The sequence below is a fragment of the Hermetia illucens genome, chromosome 3 (assembly GCF_905115235.1).
Source record: "Hermetia illucens chromosome 3, iHerIll2.2.curated.20191125, whole genome shotgun sequence".
Classification (NCBI taxonomy): domain Eukaryota; kingdom Metazoa; phylum Arthropoda; class Insecta; order Diptera; family Stratiomyidae; genus Hermetia; species Hermetia illucens.
The window spans coordinates 143,871,872-143,898,975 of NC_051851.1; the positions used below are offsets into that span (position 1 = coordinate 143,871,872).

At 41.8% G+C, this 27,104-nt stretch overlaps 1 protein-coding gene across 1 annotated transcript in view; it reads left to right on the forward strand.

Moving 5' to 3' along the window:
* Nucleotides 1–23,165, forward strand: part of LOC119653229 (WD repeat and FYVE domain-containing protein 3) — a 61,479-nt gene extending 38,314 nt beyond the window's left edge. The window contains exons 12-27 of the mRNA XM_038057816.1: nt 71–202; nt 304–2,681; nt 2,794–3,052; nt 11,320–11,952; nt 12,020–12,169; nt 12,310–12,808; nt 12,869–12,999; nt 13,066–13,169; nt 13,288–14,002; nt 14,121–14,312; nt 19,970–20,144; nt 20,211–20,450; nt 20,557–20,700; nt 20,821–20,955; nt 21,015–21,129; nt 21,189–23,165. Of these exons, the coding sequence (XP_037913744.1) occupies nt 71–202; nt 304–2,681; nt 2,794–3,052; nt 11,320–11,952; nt 12,020–12,169; nt 12,310–12,808; nt 12,869–12,999; nt 13,066–13,169; nt 13,288–14,002; nt 14,121–14,312; nt 19,970–20,144; nt 20,211–20,450; nt 20,557–20,700; nt 20,821–20,955; nt 21,015–21,129; nt 21,189–21,354 (6,168 nt within the window). The 3' untranslated portion in view covers nt 21,355–23,165. The remainder of the gene's footprint in view (nt 1–70; nt 203–303; nt 2,682–2,793; nt 3,053–11,319; nt 11,953–12,019; nt 12,170–12,309; nt 12,809–12,868; nt 13,000–13,065; nt 13,170–13,287; nt 14,003–14,120; nt 14,313–19,969; nt 20,145–20,210; nt 20,451–20,556; nt 20,701–20,820; nt 20,956–21,014; nt 21,130–21,188) is intronic.
* Nucleotides 23,166–27,104: the final 3,939 nt, after the last annotated feature.

The window sequence follows — 27,104 nt, forward strand, 5'->3', positions numbered from 1 at the left end:
AGGTCACTAGTGTTTAAGTCATTCGATTAATTCCTGCGAAAATTACAATCGCCTCAATCGATACTTTCAGACCCTGGCAATGTTCTTCAAGAAAAAGAAAAATCTTCTGAATAGTCATATTTTGCATTTGACATTCAGTCTAGTAGGGACAGTTAACAGCGGACAGGAGATGTCGGCTATTCCGAATATTACAGCGTTCCAGGTATTAATTTAATCATTTACCTTCGAAATTACTTGCTTGACTCCTTGTTCTTTCTTATTTATCTTTACGATATAACCCTTGTTTTTTTTCTTCAACTTTAGGACTTACTTTGTGACCTAGAAATCTGGCACGGGGCTCCCAACGGTCTTCTCCGTTCACTCTTAGAGCACCTTCTCGAGCTTGCAGTTGAATCCAATGAAAAACGAACAAACATAAAAATCATGCGTGAACTTCAACTGATAACGAAACTGCTGCACATCATCACCGAAGTAACCGACCACGCCACTAGAGAAATTCTTTTTACTTTGATCGAAACGTTGCTCGGTGGACAACCCAGGCACAGTGATCTCCTCCTATTTGGACAATACATCGCAGCTAAACTTCCAAAACTCGACAATTTGGAAAAGGCATCAATTGTCCCAGCAATGAATGTGGATGACGTTACAGCTCAGAATATATACCTGCGTAATCGATGCTTGTCCCTATTGCACGGCCTACTTTTTACATCTCGAAATACAGTAAATTATGTTATATGTGATGACATTTCTAAGATCTTAGGATTCGATTGGCTGTTGCTCTTCATGCAACCTCAAGTACATTTTACGTCGGTGATCATAGCAGTGAGAATACTAGTCGTGATTTGTGCTAATGAGAGCTTTCTTCTGAGATTCCGGGATAGCACGCACAACGGCGGTTATTTGAAATTCACGGAGCTAATCTCACAGAAGAAAAACATTTGCTTAGCTTCCACAAAACTAACATCATCGACCCAAGCGAATGGTACTGTCTTGGTCCAACAAAACTCACAGCTTCCTTCACAAATTGCTGGAGAAGTGAGAACTGCAATTCTACATATTCCTGGCTTCCAGATGCTCGAATATCTTCTGCAGAACCACTTAGACGTTCCGGAGCTATATTTTCTCATAACAGCCTTAATCATGGGACAACCAGTGAAATTGTTGGCATCGGAACACACGAAATTCGATTTGGATCGTGTTTGGTCGTTCCTGTGGGGCGCACCCGTTTCTCATGCTTCAGCTTCGGCAGTGGCACCAAAAGTAAACGTCTGTCCCGAAGCTGTATGTGTTCTTTTGGGAATGGTACGAGCTATCGTTCATTCTACGGAGTCAGTAGAATGGTTGCATAATCACCCGGAGACTATAATTCAGGTTCTATTTTCCCTGTATCATAATCTCCCCGATTTTATGCCAGTTATGATGTCTGCCGAAGTTATAAATTCGTTGGTTGCGATTCTATTTCCGATTCCGAAAGAGCAAGACTCTGAACCTAACAGTGGAGCGTCAACTCCTGAAGACAAATCTCTAAGTGGCTGCGTTATAATCAATCCTGCGTTACATCAGGAGGTCCAACTTACAACGCATTCTGTGAGAAAGTTTGTAATTGATTTTCTGCGAGTTATTGTTGTCGATTCACTGAGCCTGTCTATGCACGGTAAAACTACTCCTGTAATTGATTTGGTGTTAGATGCGTCGCCCGAAGCAGCCGATATGGCGCTGCAGATCGAATTCCAAACAGAAATAACTACAGCCTTGATTGAACATCTGTTAGCCGCGGACGTGTTAGTTGGAGAACAGGCAGCGCTGCCGATAGTACCGTTGCTACAGTCTCACGTTCAAAATATTGCTCCAAACGTGTTTTACTTCACTGCAAGGGTTGTGGATAAATTATGGCAAGGATGCTTGAGTAAAAACCCGCATGATATTTTCGATTTCATAATAAAGTTGATTGCTCAAGCGAAGAGGAGGTCATCGGCTCTTTCTCTTGAACAATTGCATCATTCATTGAACAGGACTATTTTGTATCTCCTCTCTCGCCCCACGGAATCAATCACCGAACAAATGTCTGTTTTGGAGGCTCTACACAAAATCATAACACATCGACTACTTATTTTCGGAGCTGGCAATCATGAACTTGATTTTATTGGATGTCTGACCTACTGCCTTTTACAACTGACATCAGATATGAAAATCATCTTAGACACTGGATCCGGAAGTCGGAGTACTACTTGGCACGTGAATCCGCAGAATGAACTCATCGAATCCCGAGATGATCATTTGAATCAACTGCAAGGTCGAAATTTGATTGTGAGTGCGTCATTTCGTGTTTGGGAGGAGCTGTACGTATGCAAGAAGCCTGCCATTGAGGAAGTGTTCAAAGCGACTCTCACTACGCCAACAAACAATTCCAAAGCTCCAGATTTGAATGCTACTCGCGAACAGGTTATGGAACTAGCGTCGAAATTGTGGTTCAATTATGTTGACGCCGAGAGAAAAGCATCATATCGAATGCCATGGGAACTGCACAATCAGATACAATCGAAGATACAGAAGGTAACCGGAGGATTGACGCGGTTGGCTAGTCGGACTAAAGTTAAGAAAGATGAATTGGTTAGAACTAAATCATCAATCAGCAGATATCATGCATTCGAGGGAACAGCGGTTCATGTGCAATTGATAAGGTGAGTTGAATATAACTGTTATTAAAAATTGGACTGATTTCCTGTCCTGATTATTTGATAAGTTAAGTGGAGCTTGGAAATTTAAAGGCTTTTTTTTCTCTCGACTTTATAGAGATCTTTGGGATATGCGATGCAAACAGCATCATCAGATGATTCAACATACTCAACGATACGTTTACCAAGACTGGATACAATCCGAAATAGAACTGACTCGAGAACGTGGTCTTTGGGGGCCGGAAAAAGGTTCAACTTTGGAGAAGTGGATGTTGGATTCGACTGAAGGGCCTCATCGGATGCGTAAAAAGACAATGCGAAATGATCTATTTTATCTACAATATCCATATCGACCAGAAATTGATCTCCCAGACAATGTAAGTACGATGGGCATTTTAAATGTAATTTTTTTTATCCCTTTGAAAGTAAAAAGAGCTTTCTTTTGGTAGAAAGGAGAAATAAAGAGGCAGGGCTTTGGCAGGAGTGTTATATCTTATTTCTTCATGTAGAATCAGTTAAGTTCTTTAAACTGAGTTCATTCTAGGGGTGGCAAAAGGTAACAGCGCGACATGTTATAGGTCCGCTTTATTCTTCTCTACTAAGCCTTGTAGGATGCCTTTTGCTCCTAAACAAATCTAGGATAAATTCCACAGCTCCGGTTACTGTATTTTTTTTCAATATTGCCGTTTTCTCATAAGAGTACTGTAGTTGTCTCTAAAAATCGAGCTTCTTGTTGATTATATATTCTAGGATTTTGCTCTGCTTTACATTCTGGTGATGATCTAACTTTTTCGCACCTTCTATTTGTTGATCTGTTGTTATCTGAAATGGAGTTGATGCTTATATCGTTGATTCGAGAACAAGCTAGGGATGTATTTTGACGCTCTCTAGAAATTGTTTTTACTTCCATCTTGAGCGTAAGGAAATTATTATTATTGAGACCTACATGTGGATAGCTCATTGTTATTTTGTGACGCTTCGGTTTCTTTACTATGTAGTGGTCCAGGAGTTCGATAAGTGTTAAAGTTAATTTTTCCCTATTTCCTACGTAACTACTTGCTGGAAATCTTTTATGAATAATTTGACGCCATATTTTTAAAGTTATTCCTCATCACGTGGCGTCATTGCTATGGGCATTATGATCTGCATTATTCTTTCTTTAGTCAAGCAATCTAAGTTGGCTAGGAACATACCATCAGCAGCGTACAGACCAACAATCTCTGCGGTTTCTTCAACTATTTGCTATGAGAAGAAAAATGAATTGCAACTTAATTATGTCATAAACCTAACCTGTATTCTGATGTCTTGCTGAGGTGCTTTCATGGCACTTGAATGTGGCAGGTGAGCTACGAGCTTGGTGAAGTCTGTTTTCTCAATGATTTGGGCTGTCTTAAAATAGTTGGGGATTTATTTGAGTCAGTCCGTTTCATGGTGCGTGTGGACGTGGCTAGCTGTCTACACCTTTCGTCCTTTTCTAAAGGATTCATTTTTGTTCTTCTTTGGACACCCAGAATACATACAATTGTCCTCAGTTACCGTACTTGCTTTACTTATCTCTATTATTCGGTGACAACAATGACACAGTATCCCCCATTTTGTGTATAGTTAAGCTTATTCTTAGTTTCCTCAAAGTTTACTTTTATTTTTTACTGAGAGATTATTAGTTGCAATATGCATTCTGACGAATGCATTTCGAGAGACCGATAGGTCTAAAACGTATTCTGACATCCCTGAGCTCATTGGAAGCAAACTCTTAAAATGTGAGCAATATTCCTTTTTAGAGTCTCGCGGTAGGCTCTTTTGTAGTAACTGGTTCAATATCTTTATAAAATATTGTTATCTTTTGTCTTTTTATCCTTTCTCTGGTCTACTGACTGGCGAATGATACTGACATTTTCCTCTCTTAATGACGACTGCAGTTTCTTCAAAGATATTAATAAAAGTGCCTTCCTAGCTGTAGTTAGTGTTTGCATTCATTTAAGATTTCCCTTTAGTGTTCGACCCGGAAGTTGGAGCTTAAGAATATAGTGAAAGTCGTCCCTGCTTTTCATAAAAGGCGACTAAAAGGGATAGAAATTTGTGGGCTCGTAATCTGCAAATTTTGAAACTTTATTGCCACCGAAATGTCATCAGCGGCCCGGATAGGGTACGGTAGGTAGGTAGGTATTATTGGTCATTCCTAGGAGCCCAATTAGCACTATTGTGCGCCGTTTTGATGCCACAAACTCCTAAGACCGTGACTGCTGTTATTAGAGCAGGGAGGCAGAATCCAGCCGGCTCGGGTCTTCAGAGCCAGCCCGGAGCATTCATGAAGGAAAGCAGCTCTCCCGACTTCCAGCTAGAAATCTCTCTGCGGTCCCCAAAGAATGGTTTACCCAGTGTCCGTAACTTGATTCTAGTTAGAGCTGGCCAATCGCAGGGCAAGTGTATGAGCGGATAGGGGCTGGCCTCACGGCTACGATCTTTGGCTATCGAAAATGGACTATGCTCGGTTTCTGGAATGTGCACACACTCCTCGGCAATGGTATCGTCCTCAAAATATTGACTTTTGCCAAATCGAGCGGGAATTCCAAAGATATAGGTTGGACATTCTGGGCCGAAGCGAAGTAAAATAGTAGGAACCTGGAAAGATTCCTCTCCGTCCTGCTTCAATGTGCTTCTGTACTCTGGAAACCCGAGTGGTAGCAGACACGATTTTGGTGTCGGGTTATTTTTGACACCTTGATCCAACATGTGATGGGGAAATACGGTTTTGACGACCGTAAGGATAATGGTGGGAGGTTTGTGAATTCCTTCAGCTTCCAACGCCTCATTGTCATTGGCGACATATTGTTCGAGCACAGAGACTGCCATAAGGTCAGTTGGGTTTCAACTGACCGACATCGCATGAATAATAACAATAAGCTCGACCACTTCGCGATCATCAGTAGATTTTGGAGTTGGATGTGCGTAACAAGACAGACGCTGACATTGGCCTCGAAAGGGATTATCATCTGATGATCGCTTACGTTCGTATGCGTGTTGCGTCCACCACTTCTTGTGGGGTTGGAGGTCTGCGAAGATCTCGCCCACTGTGGAATCGTGGGAGCTAATCAGCGAAATCCCGAAAAGTTCAACGTAGTTTACGCCGTGAGAAATGGGATTTTTTTATTGCGCTGGTCATGGAAGCATCACGAAAAAGCTTGCATTTGGCCGCAAATCTTTCGACGGTTCTGTAAAGTATGTTAACGATCGTCTTTTCATCCACCATGACGAACAATTTGAGAGATGGAAAGAACGCTTCCTCACGATTCTTTACCGCATCACATCCGGTGGGGTTCCTCCTCTTGCGCATGAAATGATTAGTCACTGTAACATGCGGATACGGACTGTTCCCCCAAACAGAAGATTAATTATGTCGACCGTTAATGTACTCAAATGGAGTAAAGCCGCTGGGCTCGACGGTTTCCCCGTATAGTTATTTATTGTCGCATCTGGAGTTTCTGCAAATCTGCTACTTCCACCTTCCCCAGAACGTGTAAGAAGGGCACCCGTTTTAATTTTGACAATGTAGGGCTATACTGCGTGCTCTCTGCCGCTGCAAAGATAATAGCTAAATTAATCCTGGAACGTATCAAAGAACATCTTGAAAGCTTGATCGACAGCGAGTAGGGATTTAATGGATGTTCTGATCCATGGAATTTAGGTTTTCATTTGACCTGCTTTTCATCGATTTTGAGGAAGCTTTCGATAGTGTGAACAGGAAGTGTATCTGTCGTGCTGCACGTAAAAGAGGTATTCTGGAAAAACGAATAGCTATTATAAGAGTGACATATGGTGACGCAAAATGTCACATTCTGCACCGAGGTAAAGTCTCAATCTCAATTTCGACAGCGTTAGGCCAAGATCGAACGCCGGTTGTCGTGCCATTGATGATGAGTCTGTTAGGCGCGAATATGCTATAAAAATCACTGTTTTGTGATATTATAATTTTATTATCCGCGTATATGCAATATAAAATCATGCAATATAAAAATCACTGTTTTATTATATATAGTAGTTTATTTTATCTGATTATAATGTCTCCACGAGACGAGAACTAGACAGAAAAAGCGTAATTATAATCAAGCGACTTATATTTATAGTCAGGTGGATAAGATGCTAGGTTGCAATTTGTAGCCGAATGTTTTGAGAACCAATCAATGTTTTGATTGTGTACATTTGTTTGTTGTCTTAGAAGTTAGATTTGTTATGGGAACTGAGTTGTGAGAACGAAATTTTCTCACAGTGGCATTGCACCTGACAAGTCTGCTTCGAGGTGTACGAATTTGCATGGAATGATCGGCTTAGATTTTCCTTAGTAACAGCGTAATAATGAGGGTTTTGTTGATCGATATTATTTCTATATTCAATGCTGACTATAGAGATGACCATCAAAATAAATACTAATGTGTTAGTGAATCCTCTGGTCCGTTGCATATTCTCGAAGAGGGGTTTTGTCTGAGGTACATTATTTGCCGGTCACTAAGGTGATCCCTTTTAATTTTTCAATGTTGATACTGACTGATTTCGCCGTGAAGTACTTTGCGGGGAGGTCTCTGGCATACATAGGTATCCCCACCCGTCTTGCTTTCCAAGCACGTTTTATTTTGTGTGCAGTTTCTTATATTTTTACTATTGTAGCGTTTAATGCGGTCTAATTTTCTAATTCTATTTCATCACAAGGTCGTATGTGCACAACCCATGAATCCATGAATCTCGGTCAATGGAATATACGTTTCGGATCCACGGGTGTAGCAGTGCATTCAAGATAGTCGTCCAAACGAAAGCGATGCAAACATTTTCTATCACCACTGTGTGCAACGCATTGTATAAGCTGGTGCTTTACTTCTTCACGCTTTCGTACAACTTACTTTTCAATACGCGGGGTCAGTGTATGGGTCTATCGATTTTTGTCAAATTTATCGTATTATTACTTTCATTTTCTGGTTAGGGGCAATCGAAGGGCATAGCTTGATGGTTGGGGATGATGTTGTTTTTATAACTACAATTCCTCAAGCCAAAAAAGGGAAGGTAGGTCCAGGGCGAAACGTGGATTGGTACCCACGATGGAGCATAAAACCTGGGAAACGCCTGCTGAACCAACGCCAACAGCTTTACTACCAAACCCTATCTCCACCTCCACGTGGTGACCGCTGGGAGCTCTTTCTTAATGAAAAGGTATAGACGGAGAAGAATGAAAGTGCGTCACCCGCGCCTAAAAACGGGACAAATTGTACCAACTGGTCCTCCAGGTTGGGGGTTGGGTAGAGCTGACAACCCTACACCGAAAACCGAAGTTACGAAGCCACAACAGGAGCCTCGGACTGGATGGATAACTCAACGACGAACCCGGCAACGACAAAGCAATAAAGGGTTGTGGATAAAATCCGGCTCAATAGGTTATGGTGGGTGGGTCACTTAATCCGTATGAGGATGAGGATCCGGATGATGATGATCCAGCCCGGAAAGTATATATGGGCAATATCTATGGTGGAAAAAGAAGACGAGGCAGACTCTGCCTGAGATCGAGCGATGGCGTACGTCAGGATGCCAGACAAATTTTAGGGATATCGAATTGGTGGACCTCGGCGCAAAACCGGGATGTCTGGAGTTCATTATTATCGCAGGCCTAGACCGGATACCGGTTGTTGCGCCTTTGATGATGATAACCAATTCAAAATCAGTGAAATTTGTGAAATCTTTCAAGCTTTTGGATAGCACTGAAGCCGCTATAGTGTACTGATAAGTTAATTAGATTGTCGGTAAGTTTAGCAGTGCCATTATAATCTACCCAGTAGGTCATATCTGATACTCCATTTCAACTAAGATGTTTTTTAATTATGTCCTTATGTCCCCTTTTTAAATGTCTTATTCGCTAGAAGATCTATTTTCGTGGCTACACTCCTGGTCTGATCGCCGCAAAGTGAGCTTTCACACGCCCTTGTTCAATATGACAATAACCCGTTTTTGCTTCAAAAAGAAATTTTTTGCAGTTCCTCGGTGGACGGAGTCTACTTTCCGCTGGAAATTGCGAAGGGGCGAATCTACTCGCACAACTTAAAATTCGCTGATTTAAGATGACAAAGGATTTCGCTCTTCTGTAACAACACCAGGTCGCGAAAACTTTTGGGTCAGTCATGCGTAGGATTATGGCGTTTTGCATGAGACGTTGGCATATATGAGACACCGCAACAATTCGCATCATTGGAGTTAAGGAGACGAGGGGAAAACCCTCAAGCACTTCCTTGGCGATTCTCTTCTTTAACTAGGTCAGGATGCGGGCATTGGATGAAAAATTCTTTGGGGATTTAAAATAGATCTCTAGTTGTTGGGTCTGAGAACTACTGTCCTTGGCATATGGTAAAGGCTTACTTTAATGATCTTTGCCTACTGGATTCTGCCTCCCTTGCCCTTCCCACGGAATTGGGCACCAAACGGCGCACTCCAGTTTTAATTGGGCTCATCGGAGCGGCCACTGATATTTAGTGTAACTACCAAAGTATAGTTTGCAGACCCTGATCCAATGGCATCATCAATTCCGTCGGCCCCAATCGGCCCACTAGTATTTTTGATTGGCGGATTCGTAAAGGAGTGTTTTTAGCCTCGTGGAAAAGAAAGAAGTTGATTTTGCTACTGAGACTCCCAAAAACATACGGCGTATTCTCTTCATTTCGCACTGTCTGCCTGTTGGATACCATGGAAAAGACGTTGTAGAGAGTAATATATAATGGGCTGGTCACGTTAATTAAGGAGGCCGGACGTTAATCCGAGCGGCAACGCGCCCATTCTACTGTCGATCTGATGGTAAAGCTCGTGAATCAGAGTATGATTACTTCCATCAAGTGCTGCATAGAGGTGAGCCTGGTCGTCTAAAATACTTTGAATTGACTAACGGGGGCTGGGTTAAGTTTATTTCGGAAAAATTGGATGCTCTCGGTCGACGTGGTCTTCGTCAACTCATAATAATTGGCAGCGATTCAAGAGTTTTCATTCGTCTCAAGATATAGTTTGTAGTAGCAATCGCGCTTGGTTTTCCATGCAGCCTGCTTAGGTTCGCCAGCAGGCCTCCTCTTTACCCTTTGATTCGTTAGGAGGCAAGATGAATCCAACGTCTCAATTTCTTAATTTCCAGCGTAGTTCAATTTGCTTCTGGAGAGCAAGTGCCATGTTGGCATGTTAGCGGTTTACATCTCGGTAGCGCGTTACCATTTGAATTGCATTCACATTTGAATTTTATAGGGTGTGCAAAACTAGGTCCAGATCCGTCTCGCTGTGGTTACAGTTGGTTTTAGTCAACCTTATTTACCTACATGGTTCAGCGCGATTTTATATGCTGGACAATAGTTATTGCTTGCAATATGTCCGTAATCCACACCTTTTTGCTTTCGTACATCATACATCGTGACTCCCCGACGTGGTGCTTATTTTCTCCGAAAATTTTGCACCCTTTCGACCTTTCGTATTTTGTGCATCTTCTCAGAGATATTTTCGCTTTGAGCTTAAGCTGTGTACACCTTGAATACTGTAATCAGCTAAAGTGCTGATTTCGTCGACAAGCTGATAATAGGGGTCTATGTTGCTCTATTGGCTTTTCTCATATTCTCTATGGCGTTTTGTTGTTTGCTGGCCTTTTATTTACTGATCTTGATTCAATATTCAGGTTTTGAACTGCTGGATTCTTCTGTTCGCTGCTCAGTTATCTTCGATGATCACTATTCGGTCGTTCATTATCGAGAGCCGGGGACTCGCTTGCCTCTTTCCAAAAATCGCCGGTGCGACATTCCCAAAGCCCTACACTGTAAACGTCTCCATCTTCTCCATGTAGTTGTCTTGAGATTCCATAGCTATTTTTATCCATGATTGGGGATTTTCCTTCTATCTACTCGACCTGCGCATGAATATACCCAATGACACATCTCCAGGTGCATATATATGCCGAGAATTCCTTTATTCGCCCGAAGGTGATTTAGGGATCCCGTCCCGATTTATTTGGGACTCTTGTTAGGTATATTTAATAGTATAGAATCTGGGGTCTTGCTCCTCTATCATTGCTGCATTTATGGGTAATTGTCCGTGCTGAACCTTAAATATCGGTTCTTTTAAAATGATAATGATTTCTCGTTGGTTTTCTTTTTAATTGAATCTTCGTTGTGCTTGGCGTTTTTACAACAAAGCGTTAGCGTAATTTGAAGAGATAGGATGATGGTAGAAATGGTGGTTGCACAGAGACAAAAATGTATCCTTTTTCGTTCATTCTTAACTCAACATATTTTCGGTTCGTTTAATATCCGGATAGCTGAGTGGTTAGAGCAGAAGGCTGTCGTACGGAAGGTCGCGGTTCAAATCTCGCTGGCGGCAGTGGGTTTGTATCGTGATTTGATGTCGGATACCAGTCGACTCAGCTGTGAATGAGTACCTGAGTCAAATCAGGGTAATAATCTCGGGCGAGCGCAATGCTGACCACATTGCCTCCTACAGTCTACTGTAGTGTACCGTTACGGTCTTGAATGAAGTGCTCTAACACACTTCAAGGCCCTGATCCAATATGGATTGTTGTGCCAACGATTATTATATTATTAATATTTCCAAGCATATTGAAAATGGATTTTAATCCTTTTTACAGCGTCAACTAAAATATAAAGTTGCCACAAGCTTTGATAGTAAAATCTACTACATTCATTGCCAACAACCACCGCGAATATTATGCGAAACGGAAGGTAACCATTCCGAAAACGGCAAAGTTCTAGCCAAACATGACATAAACTCACCTCCGCAAAGTCCAACTGAACCAGCGCATAGTGATTCGATAGAAGGCCCTACACATGAGGATCTCGACGAGGAAGAAGAGGACGTATCGATGGTTGCAGATAATCAAACATTCCTGAGGCTTCTTGAGGAACAGGAGAAAATATCGTACATGTTCAGATGCGCACGCATACAGGGGTTGGATACAACAGAAGGGCTACTCCTTTTCGGCAAGGAACACTGCTATATTGTGGATGGTTTTACGTTGCTTAAGAACCGGGACATTCGCGATATTGATACATTGCCTCCAGGAGCTTATGACCCGATTATACCTAATGCAGGAGGCGGAACCACTAGGTCGCAGAAAATGAGACAGTGTTCAAAGTTTTCGTATGAGGAAATACGAGAGGTTCATAAAAGACGATACCTGCTGCAGCCAATTGCGTTAGAAGTGTTTTCCGACGATGGCCGTAATTATTTGTTAAGTTTTCCAAGAAAGGTTCGCAATAAGGTAAGTTTCAAAAAGTGATGGCTTCTCTTGCAAACATGACAACAAAGGAAACTTCTATTATTTGAAGGTTTATCAACGATTCCTATCCCATGCAACGGCTATTGCGGACAATGCTCAACAATCAGTCGCAGGACAAAAAAGAACAGCAAGTGTCGAACAAACGTCTGGCATTTTCAGTAGCTTGATTGGTGAGACTTCTGTAACACAAAGATGGGTGGTAAGTAGTCATTTCACTTTTATCATTGTCTCTACTGATAAAGACCTGCAAGCAGGGTTGTTTCTGCAAAGAACCCTTTTCACTTGCTTGTCACCAAACAGATTTACACAATTTAATAAAAAATCAACTGTCCTTTCTAGCGTGGTGAAATTTCCAACTTCCAATATTTGATGCATTTGAACACGCTCGCCGGCCGCTCTTACAACGATCTCATGCAATATCCTGTATTTCCATGGATATTGGCCGATTATGATTCACAAGATTTGGATTTCACGAATCCAAAGACATTCCGTGACTTCTCCAAACCCATGGGCGCACAGTCCGATGAGCGCCTAGAACAATTCCAGAAGCGATATAAGGAGTGGGATGATCCTCATGGCGAAACTCCGCCTTACCATTATGGAACTCATTACAGTTCAGCAATGATTGTGTGCTCGTATCTTGTGCGGTTGGAACCCTTTACACAACATTTCCTTCGTCTGCAAGGCGGTCATTTCGATTTGGCCGATAGAATGTTTCACAGTATCAAAGAGGCGTGGCTTTCCGCATCCAAGTACAATATGGCTGATGTGAAGGAGTTAATTCCTGAGTTTTTCTATTTGCCTGAGTTTTTGGTTAATTCCAATAATTTTGATTTGGGTAAGAATATATATAGGTAAGCTACTTGAAAAGGAGGATTCTATTGAAAATTCGTTACAGGAACAAAACAAAACGGCGATTCATTGAATCATGTTGTTTTGCCGCCGTGGGCGAAGCAAGATCCGCGTGAGTTTATTCGGATGCATCGCAGTGCCTTAGAGTGCGATTATGTTAGTCAAAATTTACATTTGGTGAGTTGTGGTTGTTATTTTTTATCAATTGATCCTACAATAAAGTGATTTTTATGTACTATACAGTGGATAGATTTGATATTCGGCTGTAAGCAACAAGGACCTGGAGCTGTTGAAGCTGTTAATGTATTTCATCATCTGTTTTACGAAGGAAATGTTGATATTTATAAGTGAGTTTACCTCCTTTTTGATTATCTCACTGAAATAATGTATCTATTACCCTTTGAAAAGAAGAACCCTTCTACTGATTAGAGAATGCTAATTAATTCGTTTTTTCCATAACCACAGCATCGATGACCCATTGAAAAAGAACGCCACCATCGGATTCATCAATAATTTCGGTCAAATTCCTAAACAACTCTTCAAAAAACCGCATCCATCTAAGAAAATGACCAACTCACGACATTCCGTTATCGATCCCACACCACTCATGTCGAACGCAGCTGTTCCACAACCAGATAAACTCTTTTTCCACAATCTGGACAATCTGAAACCCAGCCTGCAACCAATCAAGGAGCTGAAAGGGCCTGTCGGGCAAATACTGCAACCCGATAAAACTGTCTTTGCAGTTGAACAAAATAAAGTGATGATGCCTCCGTCGTATACTCGTTACATAGCTTGGGGTTTTGCAGATCATTCGTTGCGAATTGGAATTTATGATTCGGATCGAGCTTTGTTTGTTTGTGAAGCAGCAGCACAAAATTCAGGAGAGATATTGACTTGTGCGTGTCCGAATGCAAAGATGATTGTGACGGCTGGGACAAGCTCGGTGGTTACTATCTGGAAATTTGATGCGAATCGGAAGACGTTGTCTGTGAAGCATTCGTTGCATGGTCATACGGATGCAGTGACTTGTCTGGCAGCTAATGCTGCGTATAATGTCATCGTTTCGGGGTCGAGAGATGGAACGGCTATAGTCTGGGATATGTCTCGGTTTACGTTTGTACGTCAGCTACGTGGACATGTAGGTGTTGTGGCGGCTGTGGCAGTGAATGATTTGACGGTAAGAATTTAACAATTTCCTCAGCTACTACTCTAACTAATATTTAATAAAGATTTTATATTATTTGGAAGCGTCTGTGATTGAATTTCGATTTTTTTTTGCAAATGTTCCGTCGCAGGGTGATATCGCAACATGCTCCGCTACCTGGCTTCATGTTTGGTCGATTAATGGCGACGCATTGGCAACAGTGAATACAAGTGTGGGAAGCGCTGACCGGATGCAGCAAATTCTGTGCGTAGGATTTTCGGCGACGAGGGAATGGGATCAACAAAATGTTATCATTACAGGATCTACAGATGGTGTTGTTCGGGTGAGTAAGGCATATGGTTATTTACATTGAAGTATTTTAACGTGTGCGCAGTTGTTCAATTTGAAAGAAGCGCAAAATATTTAATATTTACTTTGCACTCATTGATTTGATAAGGATAGAAATGACAGCGAAAAATATAAGGGGATCGTTTTCCAATGCATTCGGGGCTTTGGAATCTTCATCATCATCAACGGCGCAACAACCGGTATCCGGTCTAGGCCTGCCTTAATAAGGAACTCCAGACATCCTGGTCCACCGAGCTCCACCAATTCGATAGCCCTAAAAGCTATCTGGCGTCCTGACCTACGCCATCCATCCATCTTAGGCAGGGTCTGCCTCGTCACCTTTTCCTACCATAGATGTTGCCCTTATAGACTTTCCGGCTGGGATCATCCTCATCCATACGGATTAAGTGACCCGCTCACCATAACCTATTGAGCCGGATTTTATCCACAACCGGACGGTCATGATATCGCTCATAGATTTCGTCCTTATGTGGGCTACGGAATCGTTCATTCTTATGTAAGGGCCCAAAAATTCTTCGGAGGATTCTTCTCTCGAACGCAGCCAAGAGTTCGCAATGTTTTTTGCTAAAAACCCAGATTTGCTAGGAATACATAAGGACTGACAAGATCATAGTCTTGTACAGTAAGAGCTTTGACCCTATGGTGAGACGTTTCGAGCGAAACAGTTTTTGTAAGCTGAAATAGGGTCTGTAGGCAGCCAACAACTGTGCGCGGATTATCGGTTGTGATTTTCGACCCTAGATAGGAGAAATTATCAACGATCTCAAAATTGTAGTTCCTATCTTCATTGTTTTCGTTTAACCAGTCCGATTTGTTATTATTCGTTCTTTTGGTTTTGGCGCTGACGTTGTCACCATGTACTTCGTTAATGTGCAGCCCAAGATCTCGTGCCGCCTGCTCGATCTGGATGAAGGTAGACTGTACATCTCGGGTTCTTCCCATGATGTCGATATCGTCAGCATAGACCAGTAATTGGGTGGACTTAAAGAGGATGGTGCCTCTCGCCTTTACATCGGCATCGCGAATCACGTGGGCCGTTCGTAGACCGTTGTTGATGTCGAATGGTATCGAGAGTGATCCTGCTGCTTTTATCTGGCCTCGCACATTGGTCAGGGTTAGCCTGGTCAGTCTTATTAATTTCGTCGGGATACCGAATTCTCTCATGGCCGTGTACAGTTTTACCCTGGCTATGCTATCATAGGCGGCTTTAAAGTCGATGAAGAGAGTGTGCAACTGATGTCCATATTTCAACAGTTTTTCCATTGCTTTCCGCAGAGAGAAAATCTGATCTTTTCCTGATTTGCTTGCAGTGAAGCCTCTTTGTTATGGGCGAATGATGTTCTTGGTATGTGCCTATCCGGCCTAGCAAGATATAGCGGAGAATATCTTATAGATGGTACTCAGAACGTGATACCTCTACAATTGCTGCACTGTCTGATATTCCCCTTCTTATGTATCCAACCCCCAACCTGGAGGACCAGTTGATACAATTTGTTCCTTTTTAGGCGCGAGAGATTCGCCTTCAGCCTTCTCCGTCTGAAGCTTTTCGTTAAGAAAGAGCTCCCAGCGGTCACCAGGTGGAGGTGGAGATAGGGTTTGGTATTAGAGCTGTTGGTGTTGGTTCAGCAGGCGTTTCCCAGGTTTTATGATCCATCGTGTATACCAATCCACGTTTTGCCCTAGGACCTATACTACCCTTTCACCACCGAGTCGGCACCCAGGTCATTAAGGAGCGGTATAACTCTGGCTTGGTGAGGGGGAGAAGACAGGTTCTGAGGCGAACAGCGAGTGAGCCGTACCTCGGCTTACTGTCACACGGAAAGCGCTCTAATATACGCATGTATTACGTGCTAGGTGCTAATCGCAAATATTTTTATATAAGAAATAAACAAAACCTTTCATACCCAAAGCGTCTAGCTTCCGGCTTCCCGACTTGTTTAAAAATTGTTTTGAAAATAGTAAGAAAGTTTCCAGACTAGCATTACGTGACATTATTGAAGCGATTGAATGATAAGATAAATACGATCGCACATTGAGAAAAATACATCTGAAAAAGCAATGATTAAATTGATCGATGACAAGTACGAAAACCCTTCCCGATCACCATACTCTCCAGGCATAGTACCCAGAGATTAGTTTGTTTGCGAACTTGAAGGCTACAGAGCAGTAGAGATGTTTTTTCTGTATGTAGAAGTCAAATAGGAAAAAAAATCAAATTTTGACTATTTCTCCAACTTCAGCTGCAATTCCAACGATATGAGCTGAACATTCTAAATCTAACCAAAGTAAGATGGTGCGATTCTGGAGAGTACGCCTCTTCCTCTTGCGGCAATGTGTTCTTGTACTCTAGAAAGCCAAGTGATAACAGAAGCGAATCTGGTGTCTGGTTGCTTCTGACGGCTACCACAAGACGTGCTCTTTTGACCTGGAAGCCGGTTTCTGACAGACTTCTAACTGTAATTGTACAATGCTATGCACCAGCGGAGACTTCTTATATAAGGGGGGAGGATGCTTGCCACGAACAATTAAACGCAGTTCAGGGGAGCCTTCCTAAAGGTGATATTGTGATCGTGATGGGTAATCTAAATGTCAAGGTGGGATATGATCACACCTGGTTTGGGCATGTGATGGGCAAACATGGTTTGGGAACGGCAACGGTAGTGGTGGGGGGTTCATGAATTTCTGCAAGTTCCGCCGCCTCGTCATTGGTGGCACATTTTTCGAGCAAGAGCCAAGGCTTAGTTGGGTTTCAACTAACCGACACCGTACGAACAATCAGATCGACCAGTTCGTAAGCAGCAGCAGATTTAGGATTTATCTCCTGGATCCGTTCAAGAAGAGAGTCACTGACATCGGCTTCGTAGACGATCATCATCTGATGATTCGCTTGCGTGCTGCATCCGCCACTTTATACGGGATTGGGGAGCTGTGATCTTCTAAGTTCAATATCGACCGCTTGTATAATCCAACTGTCGCTCGACAATAGGAGACCTGTCTTGCTTATTTGACGGCAGATATACTGAGTATCCTGCCTGAGAATATAAATGAGTATTGGGCTGCTATAATAAATGGTTTTTTCTTGGGTGCTACACAGGCCGTCGGCTACGTCCCGAAGGGGCGCCATAAGATCTGGTTGAGTACGCAATCGTGGAAGCAGCTCAATGAACAGAGGGGTTTAAAGCTCTATTGACCGCTGGGAGCAATGGCGATTGTGACACGCCCGGACTACGGTGCGAAATGCCGAGAAGTGCAGGGTAGTGTACGCCGTGACAAAAGAGAATTTGCTATTGTGCAGGTTAGAGAGGCGGATGATGCCACAGTACGCAATGATTTCAGAAATGTACACTGCATCACGAAAGAGGTTGCACGTCTTCATCTACGATGACGAGTAATTGAAAAGCTGGAAAGGATACTTTATCACTGTTCTTAACCATATCATATCCGATGCCTTCTCTTGTAAATTAAATGGTTAGTCACTGTTACATGCGTATACGGATTGTTCCTCCAAACAGAAGAGAAATCATTACGGTCATCAATGCACTCAAACGGAGTAAAACCACTGGACTTAACGATCTCCCCGTAGAGTTATTTATCGCTGTACTGCGGACCTGCTGCTTCTACTTGTACCGAGATCTTGGGAATCCGTGACCTTTCCCAGATAGTGGAAAAAGAGGATGATTGTTAAGATTCCATAGAAGGGCACGCGTTTTGAGTGACAATTGAAGGTATATTTGCATGCTCCCTGTCGTCGCAAAGCCTAATCCTGGAACGCATCAAATAGCATCTCGAAAGCTTAATCGACAGAGAGCGGGCTGATTTCCGCTTCGGATCCTTCTGCATTGACCACATCAACACCCTACAGATCATTTTGGAACAGTGCGCGAAGTTTAGATCTTCTTAGCACTTGCTCTTCATCGACTTCGAGAAAGCTTGCAATAGCGCGAACAGGGAGTGTATCGTGAGTGCTCTACGGGGAATAGACATTCCGGAGAAACTATTATAATAGCCATTATCAGGGCGAAATATGATGATTAAAAATGTCAGGTGCTGCACCAAGGTAAAATCTTAGAGAATTTTGATTTCGCAAGCGGAGTGATCCAGGGTTTCTTCGTGTCACCGGTATTATTTGTTCTTGCTATCGGTGACAAGGCAGTATGAACACCTTGTCCGCAGGACGTGGGGGAATTCGATGGACTATAACATCTTTCCTCAAACACTTAGACTGCGTTCATGGCATCTGCTTGCTTTCTCATCGGGTCATGGACCTTGGCCTCACACTATCTCAAAGGAAGAACTTGGTCGACGCACTGATTTTTCACTCGTGTGGGATGTGATTAGAAGACAAAAGTGGCAGTGGATAGGTCACACATTAAGAAGGGCGGAATTCACTCTCCCAAGATGGTCAAGCCTCAAGGTACTTGGTTCAGAACAATAGAGGAAGAATGCGAGTATCTTGAGAAATCGTGAAGGGAGCTGAAGGGTATTACAGGAAGCCGCGGACGATGGCGGGTAGGTGTGGTTGACGCGCTATACCCCACCAAGGGGTGAATGGCAACCATAAATTAACCAACTACACAATTGATGCATGGGCAAACATTTATCTAACGATAGCAGTCCACATTCACATTAGCACGTGAGGCCAGAGTCTCCATATGGAGGCAAAGGTTTGTCTGCATAGCCCATAGTCATTTTTGTCTCTTCGGAAAGTTGAAGGGTTATTTCCGTCATATTTAGAAGACAAAGACTATTTAGTTTCCTCCTTTTTGTAAATAATATTATACTATTGTGTTTTTTTGGATTTACTGACAGTCTATGCCTGAGGCACTAACTGTCAATCAAATCAATGCTGCGATTTATGTTTCGACACACCTTTGAGAGGTTTCGATCAACAACCAATACAATCGCGTCATTCGTTGCATTTCAATCAGCATACTCCTTAGAAGCTGTGGAAACGCGCCTCCTTGGAGGCACTCTTCGCTGCTTCTATCGTCAAGTAGCGATTAACATCTATTTCAGCGCAGAGCAATCTCTGCATTAGCATAGTATAGATCCACTTAACAAAAGTATCATCAAAACCATGGTCTTTGGCGACATGGCAAGCGCGCACAGTCAAAACCCCTTTAGTGTCAACACACACCCCGCGCCCTTGAGATTTAGAGCTGCGTCCTGTATCTTGAAAACAGAAACGGGATGAAGAGCAAACTCACAAAACTTCCAATTTCGGTTGATTTTCAATTACCTGGCACGACGTTAGCGTCTTTTCGGGAATATGATGCTCAACTAGTCTCTCAAGACATTTCAGCGTAGTAAAAACGTATAATTATTTGTAACATAACGTGCTGGTTGTGTATCGATTCTGTTGGCCGAGTATTTTTAGTTTTGGTTCTTAGTTTCAATATTGGTTATTAGTGATCTTTCTCCTATCATCAATTTGTGCGGGAGGGTACGGGTGGATTTGTAGCTGCCTCTATGGGACTCACATCCTTTCTTCAGTAAATGTTAATGTCTGAGTTGCTTGCTGATGTCCTATCTTGGTAGAAGTTATGTATAAAAATACTAAAGAGGAATAAACGAAATTCATTTTCTTATTTTAAGTATGCACGTATAATTATTTGCATGTTTTTTTTTCAGATGTGGTCCCTCGAGTATGTTCAAGTTCCAATCGAGCGTAAATTGAAACGAACACAGGAAGTGACATCAGTCGAGAAACCAGCATCACAAGACAGTGATGATTCAAAACCAGCTGCAGACAAATCCAAGAAATTGGACCTTTTCAAACAAATGAGCCTATCCGCGGAGGGAAATGGTAAGTTAGTAATAACGACATCACTGTGCTGGTACTTACCCTAGAATCTTTCTTTACTTTTCTCAGATATTGTAAAGTCAGCATCTGAGAGTAGCATATCCGAAGCATGTGATCTATCTGACAAATCCTCATCAAAATCAAATGATTCAGACAAACGTGATGAAAACACAGCTACAGTGGTGGAAGATAACAATGAAAGCCTAAAAGAAAAACGAAAAAATAGCATGGCAGGGACCAAATCATTACATGAAATGAAACATGTTGTCGAAGAAGATGCTCGTGCATTGGAGAAAGCTGGAAGTTTAGGTAGGTTTAGGACGGCCTCCACTTTCTCATGTTCAGTAGCCGCGGCTATTTTTGATTTTTTTCCATTCTTCATCTAATTGGATGTTGTTTCAAATAATCTTTACAGTCGAGAAGACAACAACTGAGGACAAAAAAGAACAAGAAAGGACAATAAGACCAAGCAAATCAGATACAAGCTTAACAGATTCATTTGTTGTGGTTGACAATGACTATAAGAAGCGCAACACCAGCGAAAATATACTTCGAAAAGGTAATTTTAATTGTACTACTAAGTATGGTTCTTATTTCTATCAAAAGTGGATTCGATTGGGCAGTAAATTGTGTAGGCATTCATTCGCTTTCATATTATCACTTCTCTATCTTTCGATAGGATTCAAATGGCAAAGGCAATTGGTTTTCCGATCGAAGCTAACGATGCATACTGCATATGATCGGAAAGATAATGCCGAACCGGCAAGTATTACAGCTTTAACTGTTTCAAAAGACCACAAAGTGTTGTACATAGGTATGTTCACTTGTCCCTGTAGAATTTCAGATTATTTTGACCGAAATGTGTTCAATTAGGTGATGCCCGCGGTCGGATTTTCTCTTGGAGTGTGACTGAGCAACCAGGAAGGGGAGTTGCTGACCATTGGCTTAAGGATGAAGGAGCTGATCAATGTGTTAAATGTCACGTGAAGTACGTAAACTATTTTTCCACGCAGGTTTTGTTTGCTTTAATCAGAATTGTTTGTTCAGGTTTACTATCTATGAACGTAAGCACCATTGTCGGAATTGCGGACAAGTGTTCTGTAACAAATGCAGTCGGTTCGAATCGGAAATTTCTCGTCTTCGTATCCTGAAACCGGTGCGTGTATGTCAAGCATGCTACGGACAACTCCGGCACAATTCATCTGAATCATAAATCGTTCAATCTTTCACGGTTATTGACTCTCACTACTTAACTTCGTAATCATTTAATTGTTAGACTCACTCTGTCCCGTACATACGTAGAAGTCATCGCGACACTGTAGGCATGTTATATCCTTTAGGAGTAACAAAATAGGCGTAGAAAGTAAACCCAATTTCGAGAAAAAACAATAATTAAAGTGTAATAATTACTAAAGGTCATTGTGGAGGTAACTAATTATGCAATGTCAAAACAATAAGAATAGTATTTAACAGTTTTAGAGGATATTTCTATATTATGAAAGATATATTTGAGGTATTGAACAAAGTGTAAACAAGAAATTGTATCTAGAGTTCTAGTTAAGCGTAAAGTGGCGAAAAGATGTGAAGCAAGTTGTAACGGAAAGAAGATTAATTATGTATATGTATGTATTTATCATTAGGCAGGCAATGCAAAAGCAGAAAGTGGCATATGTATAAAAGTACACCATCGTTTATTAATCTTGTAAGTAGAGAAATTGTTTATGAATCCTTTATATATTCAACAACAGCAAAAACTCTTATGATTAAGTGAATTTTGTAATGCTCTCCCCCTCTTGCGTAGGCAGCACGTACACACAAAGTCAGGGCACATAACCGAACAAATTGTTTTGGTCCGCATTTAGAAATCACGTTTCATTCATTAGGGGAGTATTTTTTCAGTCTGGAGAGTAGTAAAGAAAGGAAACTGTCGAAAATTCAACAGAAAATCAAAGCTAAGATCTTAACATCAAAATTTATTTAGTGACTTTTGTTTTATGGCCCCAATTGAAACATGTGGACTTGGTTAAGCATTTTCATGGTCATCCGAAGTGTAATGAACAAGTCCCTGCAGATACAAGAAAATTTATTACTCATCTGCGCTACTCATTCGGCTGAAAAGATTTCATCTAAGGTAATTTTTTAGTATTCAAACCTTTTAAGTCAAATCCTCCCATTTACCCAATGAGAAGCACGACTTGAATCTCTTAAATATTGAAATAATTCACGAGACAATGAAGACAGTAACACATCAAAATTTTGGAAATTAACATTATGATAACCAGTAACTTCGGGAATAAAACAAACTGTTTGGACTATCTTGGTAAGACTGAAAAAAAGATGATAAAAGGAAAGATGATAAAAGTAAAATGCAACTCAAACTCTATTCTGTTGCGTTGTTGGTGATTTTTCTGCAAAAATAAATAAGCAAAAAGTTGACGTAGTTTATAAACCAAATATTTTAAACTAAATTTTTTATTTTGTTGCATTTATATCTTATTATTAGTTTTTATAAATTAAATTGTATTTAAAAATTACTCTCAAACTATTGACATATTTATTGTGATGAATTTATTTATTGGAAAGCTATAACTGTGTTTACAATGATTTTAATTAGGTGGTTAATTGGTAGATTTTAAGATTAAAGTGCATATTTTCACTGTCTCTACTTTACTTAAGCATTGGTTTTCCCTAGAAATACATTGACTGGCTTAGCTTGAAACTAACATTGAGATTTCTCTATAATTTCAAAAATTCGCTAATCGATCATATTTGCAATAAGGACAGTATTAAATTAGTATACCAGATTCCTTGTGTTTGTTCACCTGAAAAATTCCTTCATCTGTATTAATCGTATCTCCATACATGTGTAATCACCATCCCGTCTCTCCCAAAAACAATATCGTGTACAATAATAGCAATTAAATTTGAGGAAATAAAGAAAAAAATAGAGAGAAATTATAATTAATATTTATAAAGAGTAGGAAAGTGATTTAAATGAGAATATATGATAATTGGAAGTATTGATGTGATTGAGTTTCATTTTCGCAAGCATGTTCTACTCTCTATGAAGGATTCCCGTTGCTGTTTTTGACACCCTAACCAGAAATTGTTTGTTAAAAAAAAGTATATATGATAAGCGTTTCCTGGAATTCTTGCTGTCGTGCAGCTCTGGTTGGAGGCCCTCTCACAGGCCTACCACGAGCTTCGATGTTTCTATATGAGCCATTGGAGCCAATAAATGAACACAATCCCTCCCGCGTCCTTTACTTGTTGCTTGAGTACCATTTCAATATCGTCTTTCTCTCCATTCCATTGTGTGTCAGGAGCTTCCATGTGGTCGCTTGCACTTCTTTTTCTTCAGCCTTTGTCCCGTTCACAAGCGGGGTCGGCTCGTCGTGATCGGTTTCGCCACTTGGCTCTATTGAATGCCTGATCTGGGTGCAATCTAGAGGTTTTTAATTCCCCATCCAGCGTATCAAGCCACCGTTGTTTCGGCCTGCCTTTTGGTCGTTTACCATTGACTTCGATGTTCAGACCAATCATTACCGCAAGGCGCCATTTATTGTCTTTTATATTTGCCAACACTCAGAACCATAGAGAGCAACAGGGCGGACGACGTGGTAGATTTTAGATTTGAGACGTTCGTTGATGCGTCGATCACAAAGAACACAAATTGTGGAACGCCACTTCATCCAGGTTGCGTTAATGCCTGAAGAAATTTCATAACGCAGTTCTCCGTTGGCTGATAGCGCTGATCCGAGGTATTTTAATCACTCAGTTCTGGACAGATCACTGCCGCTGACAGTGGTTGTGCCTGTTTCATGGGGATCGATCGGTCGTCAAAAATTCAGTTTTGTTTAGATTCAGTCTGAGACCATGTTGCATGAGACGATCATTCCATTTTTGGACAAGTTGCTCGAGATAATGTTTGCTATCAGATGCTAGGAAAACATCACCTGGATAAAGTAGTGTGTAGGGCACATGATGTTGGATATCCCGTGTGACGGTGTCCATAACAAGAACGAAGAGGAGTGGTGAGAGGACGCTTCCTTGATGAACACCAACAGAGACACGAAACGGTTTTGATACACCCTACACTTCGATACAGTTCGAACTATACTTTTCTGATCGTAGTAGAGCAATTGCACCCAGCGCACGAATTCTTCTGGCACTAAGTGTTGTCGTAAAGCATACCAGATGAGTTCGTGCGGCACACGGCGAAACGCTTGCTCTAGATCGAGAAATGCAATGTAAATAGGGCGATGCTTCTCATAGTGTTTCTCCATGAGTTGTAGTTCCGTAGTTTTTGACAAATCCGGCTTGATTTACGGTTATTTCAACGACTTCGCGAATACGGTTGTCAAGAATGCGTTCAAAAATCTTCATGATATGGGAAAGTATCCAGACCGGACGATAATTTGAACATTCTGTTGGAATACCTTTCTTTTTCCATATAGAAGCAGTGGTACTTTCTTGTAAGTCAGATTTTTTTTTTTTGCATTTGCTTTGTCGACCTGTCGCGGGACGTGTCACCAAAAGAGATCAGGTAGGATTTAGCATAGTGGAACAACTCCAATGTTACTCTATTTATCTCTTTCCCTGATCTCAGCATTTTATTTTTGTTTTTACTGAGGATAGTACAGAGTACGTTGCCTCAAACCCTCCTCCTATACCTGGGCTTGGGACCAGCATACTATGTTAATAGCATGGCAGATTTCATGTGGTCGCTTGCTGCGCCTTTCTAATCTTAATATGGACGTCGTCCATATTATTACGATATAATTATTGTCGCACGATATGCACATTTTTCAGGGACATAAATGACAAAGGCGGAGTTGAATTGCACGCGGTTGGAAGCCTGTTCGAGTAACGGCGAACATTTTGTCGTGAATTTCGTGGAATCGTCGTGAGCACTTGGGACAGTTCGAGTAAGGCTCGCTTTCCCAGTTGACAACTTGAGGGGCAGCCAGTGAGAACGATATTGCCTGGAGACGAAACGCTATCGTGAGTATAGCTCACAGTTACACCATATACGGGTCGATTCAGAATTTGCCAACGTTGACTCCCTTTTCTTGATACAATTGAGAACATATTGACCATAAAGCTACGCATAGAGAATTAGTTTTTTTAAATTTTGTAGTCAAACCTACTCATAGTAACACAATCGAGATGCTATCTCAATGATTTTCAGTCATGTCCGATTTTTTTTTCGCTCTTTGAGTTAGGACTCGAAATTTGTGGACTAGGAACCTGCTAATTTCGAAAGTTTACCGCTACCGAAACGTCAACAACGCCTCGAATAGGGGGTGAGCTAGAATTTTGGGTATCAAAAACGAATTATAATTTATTTCCGCACGCTTCTCGACGAAGTAGGAACGTGATTTAAATGAGAATATATGATAATTTTAAGTATTGATGTGATTGAGTTTTATTTTCGCAAGCATCTTTTACTCTTTCCAAACAGGAAGGTAAAATTCGATGATGCACAAAATTATGGATGTGAGAGTGAATACTGAAGCTATCCACAAGAAAGCCCTCCATAACACGCGGGGGAAATGGATGTCGCAATAATCGCCGTCAACAGGGATCCTGGAGATGAAGCATCAATAAATGATCTTCACAACCACCCGAAGAGCGTTATTGATATGGCCATAAACATACTTGACCCCAGGAAGAAAAATGGGAACGGCTGGTTTGACGATGAATGTAAGCTGGGAAAGGAACGGAAGAATTCTGCCTACCGGGCAATGCTGCATTTTGCATTTTCAAAGAACGCGGCACGCGCAGAGACCTATGGCGAACTGCCTCGAAAGCGACTTCACAGAAAGAAAAAGGAAAGCTGGAAGAACCAACATGTCCTTGAACTCGAGAAGCACAGGGGGCAACTGCACCAGGCGCGGAAGTTTCACTAACACCTCAATGTTCATCCTGCCAAGACAAAGAGGGAAATCTGATTTCCGACAGAATGGACATATTGGACCGATGGGTCGAGAATCTAGACGAGCTGCTCAGAATATCGGCGAGTTGGAGATCCCGCCAACTGAAGACGGACAAATGCTGCCACCACTAAGCATGGAAGAAAGAGTCCGTGCAATTCATCGGCTTAAAAACTATAAGCAGCCAGGAAACCAAGCGGTTTATCAACTGATGCACAAGGTGTGAGCCGGCGATTTAATGACGACTGGCTACGAGGCTTTATCTGTCCCATACATAAAAAGGAGGATATCACGCAGGGCAGCAATTATAGAGGTATCACGTTGCTGAATACCACCTATAAGATATTCTCAGCTATCTTGCTAGGTCGGATAGCCCCATACGCCCAGAACGTTATTGGACCATGCCAAAGAGGCTTCACTCCAAGCAAATCAACAACAAATCAGATTTTCTCTCTGCGGGAGAAGGCCTGTCAGTCACAGCCTTGCGTGGAGGGTATGCGGTCCTAGTGGTGCAAGGCTATCAAATCGGTAATTACCGAGGATAAAATCGGGTCGGTTATAAACAGCTTGTCCACATATAAATCCCTGGGCCCAGATGGCATAATGCGAGTTATGCTACAGAAACAGCAAGAAGGGTTCTGCCTTGGCTTGTGAAGATTTACCGGAGTTAAATCTCTTTGGAATACGAACCAAAACTTTGGAGACACAAGGTTTACACAGCGAAGGAGGGCAGGCGCGGTAGGTGTATGCCGACGACTTGTTGATATTGGTTTTGTTTCCCTCCCTTATGAGTGACATTACGGAAGAAGTGTTGAGAAAATTGTCCCTGTGGGCTGTAAGATGCGACCTCGGGACAAATCCAATCACGACGGGTAGCTGATAGCGGTTTAAATATGGTGGCAACGTCAGCACCGAAAACCAACCAACCTGCAACATTAAACCGTACTGGTCAAACGGGAAGAATAAAGATAGGAGACTACAACTTTGAGACCGTTGATAATTTCTCCTATCGAGGGTCGAAAATCAC